Raw genomic sequence first — 18,362 nt, forward strand, 5'->3', positions numbered from 1 at the left:
CATCATAAAGGCTATCTGTGCTAAGCCCCAGGCCAACACCATTCTAAATGGAGAAAAATTGAAGGCATTCCCTCTGAAAACTGGAACAAGACAGGGATGCCCTCTTTCACCACTTCTATTTAACATAGTTCTTGAAACACTAGCCAGAGCAATTAGATGAAAGAAATTAAAGGGGTATGTATAGGAAAAGAAGAACTTAAATTAGCACTATTTGCTGACAATATGATATCTAGAAGACCCAAAAAACTTCACCAGAAAACTTCTAGAACTAGTAAATGAATTCAGCAAAGTAGCAGGATATAAAATCAACACCCATAAATCAAAGGCATTTCTGTACATCAGTGACAAATCCTCTGAGAGGGAAATGAGGAAAACCACCCCATTTACAATAGCCTCAAAAAAAAAAAAAATACTTGGGAATCAACTTAATGAAAGAGGTGAAAGATCTATGCAACGAAAACTACAGAACCCTAAAGAAGGAATCAAAGAAGACCTTAGAAGATGGAAAAAGATCTACTTTGCTCTTGGATAGGCAGAATTGATATTATCAAAATGACCATACTACCAAAAACAGATTTAATGCAATTCTGATCAAAATCCCAATAGCATTCTTCATAGAAATAGAAAAAGCAATCATGAAATTCATCTGGAAAAATAAGAGACCCAGAATAGCTAAAGCAATCCTTAGCAGGAAGAGTGAAACAGGTGGCATCACTATACCAGAACTTGAACTTAAACTATACTACAGAGCAATAGTAACAAAAACAGCATGATATTGGTACCAAAACAGTCTGGTAGACCAATAAATGGTACAGGATAGAGGACACAGAGATTAACCCACAAAACTACAATTATCTTTTATTAGACAAAGGTGCCAAGAACATGCATTGGAGAAAAGATAGCCTCTTCAACAATGGTGCTGGGAAACTGGAAACCCATATGCAACAAAATGACATTAAACCCTTATCTCTCACCAGGCACAAAACTCAAACTCAAAATGGGTTAAGACTCTTACAACCTAGCCATTTCTCCTCTGAACTTTCTTGCACTGTCTCACACGTGAGCTTTTGGGGGACACCTCACATCCAAACCATAACATGTACTGAGACTGCATTAAGTTAATTTCTGAATATGAAATTCCACAAACCAAGTGGGTAATGTGAAATTGAAAGCCAAACACATGGTTGTAAATTCTAAAGGATGGCTTCCTAACCCTCACCTTACCCTTAACTCAGGTGAGACTTGTCATGTCCTTTGCCTGTGGTTAAATTTTTCCTCATTTACCCTTCCACTAAGGATATAGAGCATTAAGATTCCTGACTTCCTGCAGTGGTTCTACTTTGAAGAAAACCCAAAGACCTCTTTTCCTCTTTATCCACCAAATTATAAACCTTATTAAACCAAAATCTTTTATTCTAATTATGACATGCCTCTAGGGGCAGCCTTAAGGTCAGATTTATCGTATTGTCATGGCTGTATATATTCTGTGTACCTGGGGGGTCTCCCTTACTATCTTGAAAGCTCATTCGTGCATTTATGTTTTTACATTATTTGCTATTTCATTAGCATCTTCAAGAGGTATTAAAAATAAATCTTACACGCTTGTTTTACTCCTGAAGAATGTTTTTTTTTTTCATGTTGAAGTAGAATTCATACTCATGAGCATTGTCCATCTGAATAAAAGTCATTATGATCTCTGCTATAAAAGTAATGCTGTAATGTCATGTGATTTTATTTGCAATAAAGGATTGTTTCAGATCCTTTGAGAAATAAAATTATTCAAATATTTGCAATTAGTCTATCTATATAACTAAGGAGAAAAGGAGCAGCCTAAATATTTTAGTAGTGTTACAGGTGACAAATCCTTTTTAAAATGTTTGAGTGAGTAGCCTTAAAATCATTCATTTGCTGAAGATTTACAGATTCCTTTAAGGTAGTAGGTATGGCAAATGTGAAGATTCCTAATGCAAGGTCTCTGATTATTTCTCAGCATAAATCTGTCTTAGCAGAGGGGTAGGATTTCCTAATAATGTTTTCAAATATTTGTATTCCATGTGGATATTATGATTCATAAGCTGGATTATCATCAGTACTCTGTTTTGCATTCCTGGCACATGATGGCCACTGATTGAAAATGCTATTGTATTCCTTACTGAAACTGGCTGCTTTCTGCAGTGGGGAAGCATCTGTTTTGCAGACCTTTTTCTATAAAGTATCAACATGTTTTTCTTCTGCTTTTCTTCACCCGAGGAATAACAGACTACATATAAGTAAAATGTAATTTTGAAAAAAAATTATAAATAAATTTTCTGTTATAAAAATATAAAAGGTACCAAAATTTTAATAGTGCTCTAAAACATCAAGACTAAGTCTAGAATTAATAATTTCTTTAAAAAAATGTTGCTGAAACGTTTCTAACACCATCACCAAGTTATTAATGTTTGAATTTTCTAATTTCATAATAAATTACTTCTCATTTCATTTGTACTACATTAATTATTGTTTAGGTGCCACCCTCTCATTAGTGAATTGAGTATCATGATTTTTCTATTGCTATTTTTGACTGTCAATTTGTAAATTGATTGGCATTCTTCTGCAAAGTGATTATTTGTATGAGAATAATCTGCAATAAGGACTATCCCTGCAATAAGGACCATCCAAACTTGATCAGTGTTTTTACAATTTATAGATCATCTGAGATAGTTGCATGAATTTAGAGGTACAAGTTTCATTATTCTTCATTGTTCTATCCATTCAGCTCTAACATAGGATTTTTAGCCTTCCTATAGGCTATTTCAGACCAACTAGGTGTTACATTTCCACTGGTCACAGCATTAAATCTTAAAAGAATAAGAGACAAAGAAAATGAAAAAAATAAAACAGAAGTAAATAAACAGCATTAATTTATCATCCCCCCCCCAAAAAAAAAAGAAATAAGAGACAAATGACTCATACATATAAAAAATAGATTATTTTGGGAATAAACTGGTTGCAACCATGATAAAATGTTAAAGAAGTAAATTTTTAAAAGGAATTGATAGAAAATCAGCTTTTCCCTGTGTCCTCGGTGTAGTTAACTGGAAAGAATAAACCCCAACCTTTAAAAAAATTTAACTGACCACATGCAAATCAGTGTTTTGTGTATGCCATTTTCTTCATCTCAGTTTAGCAAAATGAAAGATGCTCTAGAAAACATGTGATATAAATTAGATTGGACTTGAAATGCTATTTATATTTAAAAGCCTTACATAATTGGAAGTATATCTTGAGTTTTACCATCAGAAAGACCTTTTTAGAATTCTTCTCTATTTATTTCTTGTATGACCTTGGGCAAATTTGTAAACCTATTTGCACTTCAGGTTTATCATTAGTTTAAGAGAGATAATAATACCTCATGGGGTTAATAAGAGAATTAAACGGGAGTAGCCTATAAAAATGTAGAGCTTTACTGTAGTGCTTCTAATTTATTGATGGTATCTATGTTTATCATTATTAAATGATCAACCAAATAATTTTAGTTACTAGCAATCTCTTCCCAAAGTTTCTTCGATTGTCATTTTATGTTTATTGCAATTAGTTTAAATAAAATGGTATCACTAGAACTTCACATAACATTGTCCTTAGTTCTGTGTTTTGGGACTACCTCATTTTGAAAAACTTAACATTCATTCAATAAATACATAATGAGAATAATACTTTGAGTTGGCTATCAGGAATAACTTTTTAAAATATGGTTACTGCTCTTTACAGATTTTAGAGTCTAATGGGAAATTCAGACAAGTCAAGTATTTAGACAGTTACAGCATGAGGTAATAAGTGTATGATGAACCTAAGCACAAGATACCACAGGAATGTGGTGACATCTAATTCATTTGTGGGATATTGAGCTGAGAAACTATGTTTTTGTCATTTTGATATAAAAAGTAGTTGTAATATAAAATACTCCACCCAAATCTATGTTTATGTTTTATGTGTATGTTTACTAACTAGAAGAGAGAAGCTCAAAATATCCAAACCCAAAGTAATGATAAGGAGATGGAAACATTAATTACCCTGATTACCAGTACATGTTGTATGAAAGTATTGAAATATCACACCATGTTCCATAAATGTGTACACTTATTACATGTGAATCAAAAATTTTAAAAATGTTTAAGGAAAAAAGACAACTCAAGGGCAACCTTCTTTGTGAGGCCTTTTTCACTTTTTAAAGGCAGAATTAATGAATGTATTATTGGATTTTCCATTGTACTGTCAACACTTCTTATAGCACTTAAAAGATTATTCTGTAGTTTATTGTTCACATGCCAGAAGAATTCTCCTTGACTCAAACATAAAAAACAAAGTGAAACAAAACTGTCTTAACTTATCTTTGTATCTCCAATGCTTTGTTCACTACTTGAGATGTTACAAATGTATAAGTACTCATTGAATGTATTAGTAAGTTAAAATACAATTTAACTCATTCAATAAATAAATATTTGTCAAGTATCTATTGTGTACTAGGTATTTTAGCAGTGGGAATTCAAAATTTTAAAAAATTCTCTTGCCTTCATCAGAATTAAATTCTAGAGGTAAAGAAGGCAAGGTACAGACTGTGAAGAACACAAAAGAATAAAAGAACAGAGAATGATGGAGGCTTTAGTTTTAATTGAAAGTCACAGAAATTCTCACCAAGGATTTGACAGATAGAGACCTCAGTTAAATAAATTATCAAACTGTCTTATAAAAGAGCATTTCAGTCTGAGAGATCAGCCAGTTTAAAGACTCAAAGAGTATTTAATTGCATGATCAAGAAACAGTAAGGAGGCCAGTAACTATACCTTGGTGAGCAAGAAGGAATGTGATAAGAGATGGGATTGGCAGATGTTACTAGGCCAGATCACATTTAGCCATGATAAAGATATTGAATTATATTCTTAATGTAATGAAAGGCCAAATGCAGAATTTGCACCAAGAGAATAATATGATGAGATTTATATTTCAGAAGGCTCAATCTGTCTGTTGTATGTGAGGCTAAGAAAGGCAAGAATGGAAATGGTGAAAACAGGAGGCTATTCTAATAATAGTCCAAATGAGTGAAGATGGTGGCCTGGACTAGGATGGACTGAATAATTTGTATGGGACTCTGAGAATAGGAGCTGTTAACATTGTAAGCCAGCATCACTAACCGAAGCATTTAAGCAGATAAAAATTTAAATGTAAGTAAAGTACACATATGTGGTGGAATAATAGGTTAAGAAATTAAAGAACTTTTTTCTTCATTCCAGCACTGCTTTTAAGCATATGTGACTTTAGAGAACTCTCTTACTTTCTGTGGCCCTTAGTTTTTTCAAATATGAAATGAGAGGTAGAACTAACTTTTTTCCAACTAGAAAGATTTTTTAAAAAATAAAAGTATATTGAATGGTCACTGTTTGAATACAGAATGAAACACTTCAGTGGATTGAGAAGTATTATAAGACATTATTGTTCATATGATACTTATATTTGTAAAACATTTTATAAAACAAGAGATCATAAATTTAAATGCAAAAGTATGTGATGCATGTTGTAAGTTCTGCAGAAGTTTGGAGAAGAAGAAAACTAGCAAAAACTGGATTAGTCATAGAGGTAATAGATACATGATACGTAGGTTTTCTTAAGTGTTTAGAGGAAAGGACATTTTGGGTAAAGAGGACATGAGCAAAGAGGAAATCTTAATGAACATAGCATGACATGGATTATGATATAGGAAAATTCAGTCAAGTTCAGCCTGCTTGAATGTGGGGATATATGAATATTGGGAAAATAGTGAGGAAGAATGAGATAAAAACAGAGAACATTAAAACCTAGGCAGAAATATTTAGCTTTACTGTGGGCAAGGACTGGGAGTCATTATAGATTCTTCAGTAGGAGAATATTGTGATACAAATATTCAGGAAAGATTTGTGTAGTGATGTGTACTTTGAGGACAGTTTGAAAGTACTCTTTTCCAGGTAGTATACAGACATTTTGCATACCTTTTTTCATTTAGTCATCATAACACCAATGGAAGAATCTAAAGATCAGAGAATTTAAATAGTTTGTCAAAAGGTCTGATGTCTAGCAAGTGATTTGAGATGAGATTTGAACTAACAATCTGCCTGATTGTAGAAGGTTAGATAGAAGAGTCTTCAGTCAGGAGGTATCACCTGTAGTAACCCAGGTATAAGACAATGATGCATATACCACCTGTCATGGGAATGGAAGAGGAGATGAATGAAAGAGAACATATTAACTATATAGAGGAGTAAAACAGAATGAATAAAAGAATATATTGAAGTATTTCTTTTGTGAAGCTAGTGAAAATTACTGTGTTTTGTGGTGGTAACTGTTAGGAACTGAGGCAGACAGAAAGGAGTAGAGCAATGGAAGGAATAATATTCAATTTGAGAATGTGGTGGAGATATTTTTTTAAACTCCACATATTTATTACTGAACCAACCAAAACCAGTACTATAGAACTTTCATAACTAAAAAGGATCAAATCTGCAGTTAAATATGCCCACTACCCAGTGGTGACATTTTTCAGCTTGATGTAATGAGATGATCATAACCCAGATGCAGCATAGATATGTGTGCCATTTCATGGTATGATTCTTTTAAATATATATTTTTTAGTTGTAGTTGGACATAATACCTTTATTTTATTTATTTTAATGCGGTGCTGAGGATTGAACCCAGCATCTCGCACGTATTAGGTGAGTGCTCTACTGCTGAGCCACAACCCCAGCCCCACATGGTATGATTCTTCGTAGACCCAGCTTGGTTCTCCTCCTGTGTCTCCTCTTTCATTCAAATTCATTGGAAATAGGACAATTTTGCTTTTTTTCTTGGACAGAAATCACTTAATCCTGAAAGTCTTGTGAGAGGATATGGTAAGGAACAGAATCAAGCACATATACCACAATGGCCAAGAAAAGGCAAAGAGTGGAATTGAGTTTTAGATGTCAATCTGATAAGAGGTTAATATCTAGAATGCATAATTTCAAAATTCCAGAATGTATAACAACTCTACAATGACAAAAACCAAAACTTTATTTGAAAATAATGGGCAAAGGACTTGGTAAACATTTTTCTAAAGAAAATATACAAATGACTACTAAGTATGTGAAAGATAACTCAGTATCACTGCACATTAAGAAAGTACGAATCAAATCACAGCAAGATTTCACTTCATATTCATTAAGATAGCTGTTATTTTTAAAAATGAAAAAGAATGTGTTGGCAAGGATGTAAAGAAATTGGAAATCTAGTATTATGGCTTAGTCAAAGTGTCCCCCAGAAGTTCATGTGTGAGATAATGCAAGAAAGTTTAGAAGTAAAATGATTGGTTTATGAGAATTTTAATCCAATCAATGCATTAATTCCCTAGTAGGGATTAATTGGGTTGTAACTGTAGACACGTAGTGTGTGGATGGAACAGGTGAGTCATTGCGAGGTGGTGTGCCTTTGGGGTACATATTTTGTCCCTGGTGAGCAAGAGTTCTCTCTTCTTCCTGGTGTCATATCCTAAGGTACTTTCTTCTGCCATACCCTTGCATCTTGATGTTCTGCCTCATTTTGTGTCCAAAGCAATGAAATTGGTCATCTATGAACTGAGACCTCTGAAACTGAACCTCAAATAAACTTTTCCTTGTTTTTGTCAGGTCTTTGGTCATAGTAGCAAAAAAGCTGACAAAAAACACTTAGGCATCACTGGTGGAAATGTAAAATGGTATAGGTACTGTGGAAAACAATTTGGTGATTCCTCAAAAAATGAAACAGAGTTACTAAGCAGTCTATCTGAAAGCAGGGACTCAAACAGATATTTGTACACCAGAGTTTGTTACAACATTATTCACAATAGCCAAAAGTTATAAACAAACCAAATATCCATCGACAAATGAAAGGGAAAATAAAATGTTTAAAGTACATACAATGGTATATTATTCAGTCTTAAAATAGAGCGAAGTTCTAACACATGGTACTACATGGATTAATCTTGATATCCATATACTAAGTGAAATTAGCCCGACACAAAAGAGTATATATATTGTATGATTCTACTTGTTTGAGGTATATAGAAAAGGCGAATTCATAGGGAAAGAAAGTATGGTACCAGGCATTGGGGAAAGTGGGGAATGAGGAATTATTGTTTATTGGGTACATACACAATTTCTAAATGAGATGAAGAAGAAGTTCTGGAAATGTGTAGTGGTGATGGTTATACAACATTGAGAATGTACTTAATGCCACCGAACTAGACATTTAAAGATCTGTAAAATGGTATATTTTATATGTATATTTTACCACAATTTAAGAGAAAAAGCTAATGGCTATTGTAGAAGTTATAAACGTTATTATGCTTATTAGAAAAGAAGGTGCCAACATGTTTAATCTTAAAGGTGTTCTCTTTTGTATGCTTATTTACTTTGTCACCTTTTTTATGTATTTGTTGATGATTTACCTATCTTAATTCTTATTTCAAAAGCATCTAACAGTCTTCTGTTTCATAAAACAGTTTTTGTTGTTTAAGGTTTTTGTTTTGTTTTTCTTTATTTGAGTCAGGGTCTCACTAAGTTGCTGAGGCTGGCCTCAAACTTGTGATCCTTCTGTCTCAGCATCCTAAGAGTCACTGGGATTATAGGGGTATGCACCTGGTTTTCCTTGAGTTTTAATTACTGAAAACCTTAGATTATTTTTCATACTTTTAAATAACATTTGTGTATGTTTACCTTAAGATTAATTGTAATAGTAGTATTTTTATCATTAGTAAAGATGTAATATATGTGTACTCTTGTTAAGAATTAAGAAATGCAGCTGTTTTAGAGAAGTCTTTCTTCACTATGGTGATTTGCTTGCAGGATGAAGATGAGCTGGATTCCCACACCATGGTGAAGACTAGTTCAGAAAGTGTGGGCACAATGCGGGCTACGAGCACAATGAGTGAAGGAGCCCAGACCATGATTGAACATAACAGTACGATGTTAGAGTCTGACCTGGGGACCATGGTTATAAACAGTGAGGACGAGGAAGAAGAAGATGGAACTATGAAAAGTATGTGGCTTTTCCCATTGAATATTAGTTTTCTCTTTTGAAAGTGTTCAAGGAACCAGGGTAGTTCTGTATTAATTTTTAGAGCCAGATATGGAAAATTTTGTTTCTTGATTTTCACAGTTTAAAAAAAAGAATTTTTTTATTTTAATATAGCACAAAGGAATGCATTTTTAACTTAGGATTATCAAATTTTTTTTCTGTTGAAAGTTGCTAGCCATAATTTGATTTGTATTCTAGAAAAAAAGAAGATAGTGTTCCTAACATTTACTTTTCCAATTAAAAAAGTAAACCTAAAATTCTGTTCCAATAAGTACAGCATAATATTATTTCATGTTGTCAAATTAGCAGTTAAGCCACAGAGACGGGAGTACTATAGAAAGAAATGAGAGATGAAGTAAGAAAATAAGAAACACTAGCAGGAAGTATCAGGAGACAGGGGTGCTCATAGAGAAAGTTCCATTCCATGCATATTTACTGCTGCTTATCATTTGTGTTTGAGGTGCAATGCCAAGGGTACTGCAGGGGCTGAAATGCTGGTTAAATCGTTCTCTCTGACCTCTGTCGCTTACAGAATGATAAAGATAGGGGATCTTCCATGGACTAGCATTTCTTTCTTAAAATAAGTTTTAAAAAAAGTTTTTGAAGATACTACAGTTAACAGTGCAGGCAGAACATTGTGATTTCACAGTCATAGGTAGAAACAGATAATTATCTCTTCATCTCTCCTGACCTTTTTCTTCTTTTCCTCCTGCTACCCTCGTCCTATGTGGTTAATGTTGAAGTCTAAGCACTAGATGTTTTCTTCTATACAGCTTTGCTTCTAAATGGTAGGAAAGCAGGATTACATGATTGCTGCCATCATAGAGCCTAGAAAGTTATAAATAATCAGATGGAACTGCAAAATGAATATTGGAATTTCCTCTCTTGACATTTTTATTTTCTTTTTGCCCACCCCTTTCTCTTTGCTACTGCCTCTACGTTGCTGTTACCTCTCTGAGGTCCTGCCTCATAGCTTTAAGTTATTAGCCTCACTCTGCTGCTTTCTTCACATTGTGATTGCATACTTTGAAGGGGAAAATCATGAAGCATGAAATGCAAACAGATTGTTAATCCTAGAAGAATGGTGAAGTTTATAAATTTTCTATCTCCTACCACTTGTAAATCTACTACTTTGCCCTGGAAAACAGCCTAAATCTTTGATTTTCCAAAATTTCTAGCTGGTCTTCTGAATAGAACAGACCTTCTGCATCCATAACATATCAAACTCAAATGCATAAAGATGTTCTTGTGGCCTCCAAAGCCATTGGTGTTTGGGTACAAGTCATATGTCCTGTAGATCAAAAATACCCTTTGTTAAGGTAGTTAACATATTTCCCATCAGCATACAGCATACTTTTCTGCAACTGATAAAATTCTTTCAATCAAAACACAGGATTTTTAGCATATAAGTTAGAAGATCTGGAGTGCTTTATTATATCTAATGAACTCCAGAGCTTCCTAAAAAACTATATAAACAGCTTTCATGTAGTTGTAGTTCAACATCAGCATATGTACAGTGGATAAAAAATGAGTCTTCATGGAATCTCATTTATGTTAAGTTATTATATTTCAAGAAAATAGTGATGATGATTTGTCAAGCATCATACTTTAAAATCACACCACAGATTTCCACAAAATTCATGTTGTGATGTGTAGCTATGACAACTACAGAAATCAACATATTATAATTTGATGATAATACATAGGTGTGACTTTTGTCACATAAAGATTTTATTGAAAGCCCATTTTTAAGTTGAGCAGATACTGTTTTATGCAGCTGCAGTTGTTTTATATGCCTCAGCAAGTTTTAAATCCCTGGGCCAACTATCTGTATTTTGTATTTCTATAGATAAGACATCATTCCATGGTGTGGGATTTTTGATGTTCTCCAAAATCAAATCAAGTGATACTAGACTAACCCCTAGTGTTGTCATACTGTAGCATAGCAAGAGTAACAAATGTGGGGTGAGGTTGTGACTCAGTGGCAGAGCCCTTGCCTCGCACATACGAGGCACTGAGTTTGATCCTCAGCACCACATAAAATAAATAAATAAACAAAATATAACTAAAATTTTTTTCTAAAAAAAGAGTAACAAGTGTGTCCTTGAAGAAAAATTTATTTAATCAGAAATCACATAACTACTTTAGTTTTATTTTTATTCATGATGTAAATATTTCTTAAAGCTTTAATTAGTTGATATGAGATCTCAGCTTATGTCACATCAATCAAAGCAACAATAAATAAACAAATAAATAAAAAAGGCATTTACCCTGCAATTATGTCCCAAGAATTCCAGACCTGTTTTCAGCAGTGATGACTTTGTTTTTCCCTCCTACTCCCACTCTTCTGTTCATTACCCTTTGGAATGCCTAGGCATCAGCTTGGAAACCGAGGTCTTTTACCATGTGGCATTACCAATATTTACACATGGATCTTTACTTCTTCCTTGTATATTATGTTCTACCCTATTGGCCCATGCCAGTTGGAATTCTGAATGATTGATGCTAAGATATAAGCACGTTGGTTGTCATTTAAGGAAGTCAACTCTCAGAGCTTCTTATCCCAAAAGATTTCATTAGCATCAAGTCAAGAATCTGTTATTAGCAAAATGATGGGATAATGGAAATTATTTCATTGTGGTGATTCTGGGAGAGTAGTTGCTTCAGCAAAGAGAAGTCTGTGGCCTTTTGCCTTGTAGCTCTGTCTTTATGGAGGACGTAAAGTTGCCCTGAAGGGAATACCTTGTTGATATGTGAGAAAGAGCTATACTCTTTACCCAAGTTTGTGTATGTGTGTGTGTGTGTTGTTGTTGTTGTTTCCCCGAACAGATGGTAAGTATTGTCCTTGTCAGAATGTCATCCAAATGTTCTTTGCCACATAAGAATAGATGTCCTTGGAATATTGGTTTCATTGGTGAATAGTAATTACATTATAGTCAGAGTCAAACTTTCTCTTTTAGGTACTGTCTTATAGTAGCATTAAAGATGTAAAGCTTTCAGAGCTAAAAGAATTTTCAGGTAAACCCCCTGCCTCATTAAGCTATTATCCGGTAAAGAGTTCTTCCTTTAAAAGTGTTATGCTGGCTTATGGTATGGTATGGTATGTTATGTTAAGCATACCTTTCATTTCATAGAGCAGACCTTCTGAAAATGTGTTCATTAAGATACATATTAAGTTGAGATTCTCTAATAAATATAGATAAACAATTTGTAGTATTCAGAAGTTTTGGAAAGTGTACATTTATCCTGAAGATATATTATTGGAGATCTACGGTAATATATTATTAGCTTATTAAATGCTGTGCAAGTAATGTAGAAGGGAAACCTGTTCAAAAGATTTACCCAGGCTTTAAGTTACTTAGCCATGAAAAACTTTAATGAGGAGGATTTCAGTGATTAACATCATATGTAATTAGTGTCTCAGAAACACATTTGGGGAAATGCTGTCACAGGAGTCCTCTAAAAGCTGCTTTCTTTTTGTTGTCATACTCACCTTGCACTTCTGTGTTCAAATTTGAGGCTGTGTTTCATTCTTTCAGTCACTCTTACTTTTATCCTTAATTCCTCTGCCGTAATGCCTTTCTTATTTGCCCTCCTGAAAAATTGATCTATTTGTCCATCTTCTCTGCATCTTCACACTGGTTTCTGAGTGGTACTGGAGAAAAATCTCAAATCTCTATAGATGAAGGCCACTGATTCAAGACTTTCAGCCCCATTTAGGCCCTCAAGACTTTCCCATAGGTCTATGTTTCTCTGCTCAACTCTTTCTCGTTTTGCAGAATGGCTATTTTAGACCTTCTAAATTTCCTGCCATCCCCCGCCATTAGTTTTAGTAGATGACCCTTTTTTCTACTTCATAGGGTAATGGTAAATATTTTTTTATAAGATCCTAGAGATGCTGTGTGGGTGTTTTTATGTGGACTTTAAAATAAGAAATATTGGAGTCATTCTTGATTTCTCTTTCTTCCTTTACCCTTCATTGTATTAACATTAACTCTCAATTATTCTAGTTGGTAAATATGAGTCCTCTTCTTATCATCTGCTATATTTCCTAGTGCAGGTCCTCATAGACTCTCACTTGTAAGTCTTCTTAATGGATTGCCCTCCATGTTGGTTCCCTACTCTCCCTGCAGATCTCACCACGTCTCTCTGCTGTTTATAGCCTTCCAGTGACTCTGGTTGCTCTCAGGCTAAAGGCCAACATGAGTTAAATGCAGTACTTGCTCAGATCCCTCTTATCTTTTCTACTCTTGTGTCTCTTTATTCCCTCAGCTTCTTGGCTGTTACAGTGCTCTTTCTTACCTTTGAGCATTCGCACTGCCCTAATCCTTCTTTTTGGATTCCTGCTTCCTTGGCTGGCTAGTTCATCTTCTTAGGCTCAGTTAGGAGATTCTCAGCTGACCCTAGGTTAGGGATGGGACCCCTTCCCATGTGCTGCCATCTTACCTCATGCTTTTATGACACTCATCACACAGTATTGTAAGCACCTGCTTCTGTGTGGTTATCTATTTTTTTCTACTTTATTCCAATATCTAATAAAATATTTAGCATATTTATGTTCATTAAATATTTTCTGAACAAATGATGTAGCACAATGAAAAGAGAATGGAATCTGAAGTCAGGTCATTGATTATATATTAGTTAATCTTTATTGAGTTTTAGTGGTATATATCTGTGTATGTATGCATGTGTGTATGAATTTATGTAAATACATAAAGCAGAAAGCATTAAATGTAGTAGATGGTCAGTGAAAAGCCATCTCCCATCTACTTACCCTGTCAATTTATCCTGAAAACAACTTGGGAAGCTGGAGCATCTGAAGAGCCGTGTCCAGCTTTGCTTCCTGTGCAGTGATAAAGGCCTGATTTTCCTAGACCTGTAGATACTAAGCCATTGAACAGCTCCATTTTCTCTTCTTGTAGTAGTTTCTTGCTCCCACCACTTCCTGCCTCCTCCTATACCTTGTTCCACATCCTTTTAGCCAGAAAAGAATCTGTAAAGAACTATGACCTACAAAATGAACCGAGTAGCGCAAACATAAATAAGAGGGATTTGAGATGTGACAACTCAAGGGCATTGTCAGACAGTACTCAGCTTACCTGGCATCTCCTGAGTAGGAGTATATTTGATGATGTATATTGAGATTACTTTAGGTGAGAGACTATTCCACTATTTGTGAAATTTGACATCTCTTTGAGCAGATGGGAAGAGTACCAACAATAAAGTTGCCTTTTTTGTGTGGAAAGGGGAAAAATAATGAATTTCTCAACTTATAGCTATCATTAATTGAGGGCCTGCTTTCGGGCCAAGCATTGTGCTTAGGACTTTGTATGCATGGTCTCATTTATTCCTCACAAAGATCCTGTTAAATAGTACTTCACCACCATTTACCATGTTGAGTACCTTGTTCAAGATTTCTTAGCAAATCAGTGACAGAAGCAGCATACAGACCCAGATTTGACATGAAAATCACATCACTATTCAGCGGCTGGTGAGCTGGATGTTCCTCTTTTGGAGGATTCTAGAACATCTGTGAGTCTTTAGGAAAGATCAGGATCATTATAAATTAGCATAGGTTCCCAAAAACAAATCAAGCCAGAATAATATAATGTCCTTTTTTTAATATCATTGCTACACTACTAGATCAGAGAAAATTCAGGGCATAGATGTTGTGTCTTAGAACCCAGGAAAACTCTTCAACAGGTCTTTAATGATATCTGTTAATGACATATGTAGCTTGACCCAGCTGTTAACACCCAAATGTACATATATCAGTCAGAAGGGTTTTTGTTTTTTTTAGAGGAAATAGAAACTCCTGTAGGTATTTTAATCATAATAGATTTAAGTCAGAGCTATATTTGTTAACAAAATCAGTGGAATGGTTGAGGGAGAAGGTTATATAGGCTAAGCTTGTAGGACTGACCTCCACAAAATTATAAAAGTGAGCTTGTATGGAGCTGCTCTGACTGACACAAACAGGAATTGCAATCCAGAGGCTGTCATTGACACTTAGTGAGTGGAGTAACATAGATTGAAATCAACCTCATTGCCATTCAGAGATTAGAAAGCTACCAGAGCTACTTTAGCCCCTTTTCAGCACTTGTGAAACTGGTGACTAGATGCTGGAATACTGATATAAAAACCTCAAGGTCCCTTTGACTGTGCTTACCAGAGGAAATAACTGAAATAATATGGCCTCTGCTTATTTGCTAACTTTCTTGCATTTACTCAGAACTCTAAGTTATAAGGAATTCTAGGAAATGTAGTATTTGTTTAGCTTTCCAACCTGTATAGTATGAAGGCTGATCAGAGGTAAGTGACTTTGGTTGCTAAATTTCTGTCGAACACAGAGTTAAATAAGTTGTTTTCAATGAAAAAGTTTCTCACAGTGTGTCACAGAGCCTAGGCCTCAGCCCTGGCTAGCTCAACATTTTTTATAGATACTTGGATGAAGCTCTAGGAGAAAGTCCATCAGAATTGCAAATGACAAGAAGTGAAGCAAAATAAAAATACATTATAAGATAGAATCAGATTCTTAAAAGATCTTCATGAGCTAAAGCAGTGGACTTGATTTACAAGATGAACTCTGCTCTTGGATAAAAAATAACTAACCTCAGAAATGTATATCATAGCAGTTCCCCTTCAGAGATGCTAGTTTTACAGGTTGGAGCAGAGCCTGGGCATCTCTGTTTAAAACCTGAATTAAACAATTAGCAGCAAAAACTCTAAAAGTACTTCTGAGGTACAACTAGGACTGATAACCACTTCTTAGTACAAGGAAATAACATCTACTTTGTAATCTCTGGGGCCAGAACTCACATTATATTTAGAACCTACTTGGAGTATTTATCAATGATGGAGACACCCCGGAACACACTGAACAGAGAAGGACCTTGATGGTGAAGTAATAAATTTTTGTATTAAGAATAGGTGGAGAGTCTGGCATGCTGGTGTACGCCTATAATCACAGGAACTAAGGAGGCTGAGGCAGAAAGATCGAAAGTTCAAGGCCAGCCTCAAAAACTTAGCAATGTCCTAAGATCTTAAAAGATCTTCATGAGCTAAAGCAGTGGACTTGATTTACAAGTTACAAGGAATTCTAGGAAATGTAGTATAAAATAAAAAATAAAAAAAATTTAAAAAACAAGGGCTGGGGATGTTGCCCAAATGACAAGGTCCTTGGATTCAATCCCAAGTACCAAAACAACAACAACAAAAAAAAAAGGTGGAGAAACAATTGGTAAAATTTAGCCTTTATATTCTTTACTGACATTAACTTTTTATAACTGTTTATTAATTACTGATTGCTAGATTAAGAAATTTTAATTGGATATACATTTTTTAAATTTCTTTTTGTGTACCTATAATATATAGGGATTTACAAAGTATGTCTCAGTTGCCAGGCATGGTGGCACATACCTAATATCCCAGCAACTTAAGAGGCTGAGACAGGAGGATTATAGGTTTGAGGCTAGCCTGGGTAACTTAGTCCCTATCTCAGATAAAATGAAAAGTTGGACTAATGTAGCTTAGTGGTAGAAGCTTGCCTACTGTGTGCAAAGCCATAGTTTCAATTTTCAGCACCACAAAAAAAAAAAAATCAGTTTATTTTGGTTAGCATGTATAGAGACAGTTTCACTTAATTAGTAAAAGAGAGTAAATGGGATTCTTCTTTACATTTTTAGGAGTTTTTTCTGGAAATAATAGATTGATTTTGAAAGATTTAAGAGAGACACCAAGAAGGAAAGACTGACCATTGAATATTGCTGCTCCCTAGTTTATCTAATGTCCCTAGGCACAGTGCAGTTTGTCCTGGGCATCCACTTCTAAGTTTGATGATTTGCTTAGTCAATCTTTTTTTCCTCTCCAAGTTCTTCTAAAATCTATTTCAGAAAAAGTATTAGATACATAGGTATAATGTATGAAATGTTCATGAAATAATTTTTCCCCACGATTACAAAGTCTTGAGCTAAACAAGTAAATCAGAAGGGATAGAGTGTCCAGTGCCAAGAAATAATCACCAAGGGGAGAAGAGTGGGAAGAAGTATTATATTTCTTCTACTCCTAGAGATCTTACCATTCTTCCTGAAAAAACAATCAAACAAACAAAAAACTCTTATATAACTAGTAAATTAATCCTACCGGGACATGGCAGTAAAAGTGTCAGTAGTAAACAGGTCCCTCTTGCAACAGGATGCAAATACCTATAGTATTTTCAGGCAATTAGGAACATTTGTTTTCTTCTTCAGAAGTACTAGCTATCCAGCATCCGTGTGGCTACAGTGAGTTGGAGCTCCTTGGAGGCATGCAACATGGTCCACGCTTCTATGTTCCTGTGTCTGTGGGATGGTTAATGAAGTATGACCCAGTTTAGTCCTATCATTGTATGACTTAGTAGGGTATCTGATTTACTACCTCAAAGCACAGGAAAGCATTTAAATATTAGTTCTTCTTGTGCATGAAAATCTCTTTCTTGCAAAGAACTCTGAAGAAAGGACTTCTATAGACACAGGCAAAACATTTTAATGTTTATTACTCACACAGGAAATCACTCCTTTTATTTAACTAAAATCCTGGACTTCCATTTGTCTGTTTCCTTCTATTTTGCTCTCATTGGAGATGGAAAACAGCTGGTCACTATTTTATGTGTAAGAACCTTTCAAATATACTCAGATATTTATTAAATTGTTCTTCAGACTTTTCTTTTCCTGACTGGATAATTTCAGTCCCTTTAACCTTTGTTCGGGTATTATTTTCTAAGCTTTTAATCTCTTTTTTGACTAGCCTCTGGAACTTCTCCTTGTCATATGTATCCTCCTTTGTTTTAAAATATGATCTGATGAAGTTAGGGGAAAAGATGATGTCAGTAGCTTCTTTATTAACATCCTGATTTTTAATATGTATTCTCTTTACTCTTGGGAACAAAGGAAAAATTTCCAAGATCATTAGTCAGGTAGAACACCTATATCTTAAAATATTTTTAGAAGAACATTAATAATTAAGGAATATTCATAAATATCTTTGGTGTTGGTACATATTATATTTATGTTATAATTACTATTTCTTTCTTTACACTTGAATGTCTGCCATAATCATGCTAAGAAATTACATTTTGTTGAAGTATTTTAAAATTTCTTTGTATATTAAAATTTTCATGAAGACTTCACTTGTTTAGAAAACTTGCAAATTGGGAAAGTTAATGAATAATTGTGGATGGATTGGCATATTTTGTAAGGTATTGTATTCCACACAATATAGTATCC

General features: G+C 34.4%; 1 protein-coding gene across 1 annotated transcript in view; it reads left to right on the forward strand.

Moving 5' to 3' along the window:
• Positions 1 to 18,362, forward strand: part of Stk3 (serine/threonine kinase 3) — a 324,266-nt gene that overhangs the window by 218,563 nt on the left and 87,341 nt on the right. Inside the window, exon 9 of the mRNA XM_071602220.1 lies at positions 8,868 to 9,060. Within this exon, the coding sequence (XP_071458321.1) occupies positions 8,868 to 9,060 (193 nt within the window). The remainder of the gene's footprint in view (positions 1 to 8,867; positions 9,061 to 18,362) is intronic.

This window comes from Marmota flaviventris, chromosome 15, assembly GCF_047511675.1.
Source record: "Marmota flaviventris isolate mMarFla1 chromosome 15, mMarFla1.hap1, whole genome shotgun sequence".
NCBI lineage: Eukaryota > Metazoa > Chordata > Mammalia > Rodentia > Sciuridae > Marmota > Marmota flaviventris.